We start from the raw sequence: 6243 nt of genomic DNA on the forward strand, positions 1-6243 counted from the left end.
GGCTTGTTTTTATAAATATACATTTAGTAATTTTGGTCAGAGGGTTTATACAAAATGTGTACAAGAAAATAGTGTTAGTGTTTAAGTGGGGATAACTCAATGTCTTGTAATTGATCTGAAAATTTTAGTTTTCTCTGTTGGATTTGTCAAATCACATTAAATCTTATATCGATTTTTTGATACACTTTTTTTATTTTTTAAAATTTTCTCTTATTTTTTAATAAATGGTATCGAAGCCCAAAAGGTTCGATGGTCAGAGATTTAACAATAATAAGAAAATTGAAAGAAGTATGAAGCAAAATTATTTTCTATTAGAAGGTACAAAAATGGATAAAATATCTATCAAAGAAGATATTATTGAGATTAATAAGTATTTTAAGGTTCCTAGAGTCAATGCCCCAATGTGATAAGAAATCCTAATAAAAGGAGAAATTCTCAACAAAAAAATCTTAATAGTTAATATTTGATTCTTTTAATCTCATACATATTTGGGTTTTGATGAGAGAAAAGCTAAGAAATACTTTTGTTGCTTCTTATTTTGTCTTTATGGTATTTAGAGAGTGTGAGAAAATGATATAAATTCTCCAGGATTTATGTGAAAAAATATATGAGAAAATTTGTATTTCATTGGGGATAACTCGTAATTAATCTTGTAATTAATCTCACATAATAAAAATTTTAATTTTTTTTCATGAATATAGATAAGAGTTATCAAATCATATTAAATCGTATGACTCTTTGTTGATCTCTAGTAGATTTCTATTTTGCTTTTTAACTTTTCTTCTCGCCCTTAATAGTAACTTCGAATTCAAAATTATCATATAAATTCTTAGGATTTATGTGAGAAAATCTATAAGAAAATCTATGTTTCATTCAGGATAACTCAATGTTCGCAATTAATCTCACATAACACAAATTTTAATTTTTTTCATGAATACAAATGAGAGTTATCGAATCATATTAAATCTTATATAAGTTATCGAATCATATTAAGTTGTTGATCTCTAATAGATTTCTATCTGGATTTTTAATTTTTCTTCTCACCCTCGGTAGTAAAGATGGATCACTCATCTTCCTGTGTAATCAATATATCAGACACATTCAAGACAAAGGATTCTACAAGATGAACCTATCGATCTCATGTCTCATCCATCTCCACAGACTTCGATAGCAGGATTGGGGAAATAGACTGACAGGTGATTGCATCAGGTGGCAACTTCAAGTTTCCTCCAGTGAGTCCTGCAAGTCAAATTTAGACTGCTGTAGAACAACATGCATAATCTTCTGTTGATGCTGAGTGCAATGCAAGATATATAATGCATCAAGTGGTATCACAATCATCAATCTGTGACACTAACTCATCATCACACAGTAGAAAACACCCCATGTCACATTGCTCATTAAACTAGCTTCACACTTTGCTGTTTCCACCATGAACAAGTGACATTGACATTGACCAAATATCAATAGGAAAATACAATAATAATTCAATCTTCACATTTCATATGCCTTTAACGGCGTGTGAATATTTTTAATTCGTCGGTCCATGTATGAATTAGAACGCGAACCATTTTTTTAATTAAGATTACTCTAATTCATCACTCTCTTTCATATCTCATATTAATTTATATTAACTTATTACGAAATCATCATCGTATTTATATTTATTTAAAAATTAGGACAAATACCTAAACACAATAGGAAGTTCTAATTCCTTATGATCATTGTAATATTGTAATATAGTGCTAGAGGGATTATATATTAAAGTTTTTTATGGTACAAGGAAGATCCAAATTGAATTGAATTGATGATTATTATCTTTTTTATGATAGATAAAAATATATATCTTCTTTTTTTTATCCTTTATTCAGGACCAACTCCCCTTTGGCCAACTTTGGAAGGTATTATATGCCTTGTTCCTTTTCTTCTTCTCGTTCGTTCTTGCGCTTAACCCTTCTCGTAGTTTACATGGGGGAGAAGAACCGGACCCAGTTCCAAGCTGACGCGACCAATTCGTCCCTCGTTGCTGGCGGCAACCCTGCTGACTCCGGCGATGATAAGGGAACATTCCATGGGGTGTCCATTTGCAGGGGCCTTTCAAGGTCACATGCTTGAGGAGATCGCGCTTGTTACTGAGTACCAAGAAATCGGATGGAATAGAATATGAGAAAGCAATCTTCCACGCCTTCTCAAATGCCAACAAAGTATAAGAAGTACAATGCTTATTACTGAACTGCACAACAAGAACTGAAGGTAATTTGAGATGGTGATAAAATTAGAGTAAACACCATGAGATCAGAAGCTACTGTTAGCTTTCCTTGAGAATTTTAGGAAAAAATAAATAAAAGAAAGAAATAGTACTTCCAAAAACACATATTTATATTAGCTAAAAGAAAAAGTACAATTTTTTAAATAATAAAAAATCTATCATATTCTAATAAATCTTATCACTCTCATCTATTTATTTTAATTTTAATTTTAATCTTTTATTTTATCTAATCCTAACTATTTGAATTAATCTTATCATACTCCCTTAATTCAAAATAGTTATAACTTGTAGTTATCTTCGAAAAAAAAAAAAATTCTTTCGCCAAAACTTTTTTAAAAATATTGGCAAGTCAAATGCAATAGTCCATTTGAATTTCTCCATTATCATTCTAATATTAGATTTGTTGTAGTAGTAGATTTTAGTTGATCTATCTTTTTTTTTTTGAAGAACTATTAGAATTCTTAGAATCCAAACTATTTAACATATTCTTAACATACTCTTGCCCAATCAATAATAGTAATAGATTCAGAATCTTTCATCATAAGAGTTTGGAATTCATGTCAAAAAATTTAAATCTTTAAAATTTTTACCTTGTCTATACCCTTAAACACACTTTTTAATATTTTTTAAGCTTTTGTTGATATTGATGCTATCATGATTCGAGAAAATAAGGATTTATCTATTGTTTATTGTAGTATATAGAGGGTTCTTGCATCTTTCTGCATATTCTTATTCATTTATTCTTTTTAATCTTTAATAATATTAGGATCCTATAGATCATACTCAACAAAATTATCTTTTACTAAATTTTATAATTCTTATGAAATAAATAGAGTTTTCATCTTAATGACACAAAATTGATAATTATCACTTTTGAATATGAGAAGAATTTGATTATAAACACTTCCTCCAATAATTACCATCTTGTTTCTGAACACTTACTTTGATGCTTATCGTTTATTTTTTTTCTAGATCTACTAGTCTTCCTTTCTTGTTTTAATCAATGTACTCATGTTGATCTTCTTCAAATCATGCTGTGATACCATACTTATTTGCCTCTTAGAAGGAACTTTGAGTAATTCCAATCTATAGTATTTTAGATTGATCCAAGAACATCTATTTATATTAGTTAAAAGACAAAGTATAAATTTTTTAAATAAAAAAAATCTTTCATATCCTAATAAATTTTCTCATTCTCATTTATTTATTTTAATCTAAAACTTTATCTAATCCTAATTATTTAAATTAATTTTATCAGCCACATCTTCATTGGCACCATAGTCTCGAACATTCACCACCTTCTATATATATATATATAGAAAAAAAACTGAGGCTGCTTCGAGTGTTAGTATGCATTACAAAATTATAACTAATTAAACATTAGTTGATTGAGGAATATCGGGATCAATTGTCATATGACACATAATAATAAATGGTAGCCCAATCAACTTCTAGGATAAGGCTTGCTTATTTATTCACCCATATAATCATAAGTTCAAAAGAGTGGTTATAAATTATCTCCCTTAAGCCTTCATTGATAAGACATCAAAGGGGATAGTTTTCGACTCTCTTTTTGAGAATGTTTCATGGAATATTTTTTTTTCTTTTACTAAATACAAAAAGGTCATTTATAACATAGCAATCGAGATCATAATTTTATTATTTCATTATCTTCACTATTCTAGTTTTCTACCTCGAGCAAACTCGATTGTCAAAGGGATCAAGTCATGAGACCCTCTCTCGATCTCGATCCTTATGTAGATCCCTCGGAGAATGTTGATGTTGCTACCTCAAGAATACCTCAACGATATCTCGTTCAACTTATGCACATAGATCTGAATCACATCGAGTAGATTGATTGAGATGTCATTGACTATTCCTCAATATTTTGGCATTATTAGGACTTGAACCTCCCACTTTACTAAGGGTTTGAACTATGTTGACATTTGAATTAGTCCGATGTGATTCCAACCTGTTTGTCAAATTATAATCTCTTATTTTTTATTATTTTAGTTAAAGATTAAAAAAAAAAAATAGTCACCTTTTGCATAATCTTATTTTACCAACGATTGATGTTTCTCTACGGTTTTATCATGTTATATTTTGGTGTTATTATTTTAGTTGATTTTGATCTTCGATTTTATTATTTTAGCTTAATATTGCTTGCCTGCATCTGGTTTTGGTGTTACTCCCCCCACCTTTTTTTTTCCCCTACCATGAAGCAACCCAAGTTTTTTCCCTACGTATTCAATTCCCACGTCCAGACATATCTTTGTAGTAACATTTTAGGTTTTGTCTCTCCTCTCATCCACGTTACTGAACATGCGCCATAGACATTTTTCTTCCTTTTGGTTATCATGCTTTTGTCAAATAAGTTCCATCGTTTCAGCACCCATTTGGAAGAGAACTCCACCATGGCTTCCCTTGAAGGAGAGAGACTCAACACCACCGTCATGAAATGCTCCTCTGATTCAACACAGAAGGTGGTGAATGTTCAAGACTACGGTGCCAAGGGAGATGTAGCTTCTACTTTCATGGTGTTAACTCGACTTCCATCACCATCTCAAATTAGTTCTTGTAGTGCATTTAGTTATAAGTATTGTAATTGTTATGCTTTGCAGGCATTTGAGAAGGCGTGGAAGAAAGCTGGCTCATCATCTACTCGATCCATTCTGTTGGTACCCAAGAACAAACGTTATCTCCTCAAGCCTGTTACCTTTTAAAGACCCCTGCAAATCTCAAGTTTCATTCACTGTGAATTCTAATGCGTTATCCATCACAGTTGAAACCCTAACACACAGTACTGCAAGGATGATAAAATGGTCTCATTGCTTATCTGATCAGATCATGGGGACACTCGAAGCGTCGAGGAACCAAAAGGAATGGGGTGGCAGGAACTCCAGGCATTGGATACTCCTCAGTAATATCGAAAACGTCACTGTTCGAGGTGGTGGAACCATCAATGGCAATGGGAAGATATGGTGGAGAGGCTCCTGCAAGGTGGATGAATCTATGGTGAGCACACAAATCAGACTTCAACCTTCTTCCCTGAAACGCTGATCTTTTTCGTGTTTTCATGTCAGCCATGCATCAGTGCGCCGACGGTACGTGCGATTTCTTTCTTTCGTCTTTCATCTTCTCCTTTGTTAGTAGGAAATGAATAGAGAGATGCTCATGCATGAACCCTATATTAAGTCTGATGAATTCTGTTCTTGAGGAAGGCCCTGAGCTTTAACTCGTGCAAGAATTTGAGGGTGGAGAATCTGAAAGTGATGGATAGCCCACGAATGCACATATCTTTGGAGAAACGTACTGGCGCAGATGCATCTCATCCGACCATCACTACTTCGGATGAGATTCCGAACACTGATGGGATTTGTGTCACTCATTCGAAGAGAGTAAAGATCGCCAACAGTTTAAATCTGTGTGCGTAATATACAAAGACTCTTACTGGAGTCATTTTTGTAGTTTATGATGCAATTGATGAGATCTTGATCTTTGTTTGAAAGAAGTAAGAGCGAAAACTCTGCATGCTTTGCTTAGTAGTTAACCTAATCATCACTATGAACTTTTGATGTTCTTTCGTTTTGGTCCGAGGAAGAGGAAGAGTGATAGGCTTCTAATTCAGAGCATGCGCTATCATACTCATACTAACGATAGATGTAATCGGTTCTTCTTTCATAAACCGAGCTGGAAGAAGTAAAAGATAGTATTCTATGGAGAATATGATGTACAATTCATTTTTAGTCTCGATAAGACTACTGAGCAATGTCTGCCATATCGATTCGTACCGTCCGATATAGACGGTATGTTCCGATCTGACAGGCCAACGGTACGCGGACCGCTTGGTACCGGTCCGCATTGTAGCAGTGCTACAGTGCTCGGTACACCTGAGTGTACCGCTCGATATACCGTACCGTATCGATACCGAGCCCAGGTCGAAATACTGGTATGGTACGGTATTGCGAATCTTG

General features: G+C 33.1%; 1 protein-coding gene across 1 annotated transcript; it reads left to right on the top strand.

The window, feature by feature from the left end:
* The first annotated feature begins 1968 nt into the window (after positions 1-1968).
* On the top strand, positions 1969-5703 carry LOC135651397 (polygalacturonase-like). Its single transcript, XM_065171463.1, has 5 exons — positions 1969-2102; positions 4659-4806; positions 4891-4947; positions 5114-5284; positions 5491-5703. Exons 1-5 carry the CDS (start codon positions 1969-1971, stop codon positions 5701-5703), a joined length of 723 nt encoding a protein of 240 aa, XP_065027535.1.
* Positions 5704-6243: the final 540 nt, after the last annotated feature.

This window comes from Musa acuminata, chromosome BXJ3-10 (assembly GCF_036884655.1).
Source record: "Musa acuminata AAA Group cultivar baxijiao chromosome BXJ3-10, Cavendish_Baxijiao_AAA, whole genome shotgun sequence".
NCBI lineage: Eukaryota > Viridiplantae > Streptophyta > Magnoliopsida > Zingiberales > Musaceae > Musa > Musa acuminata.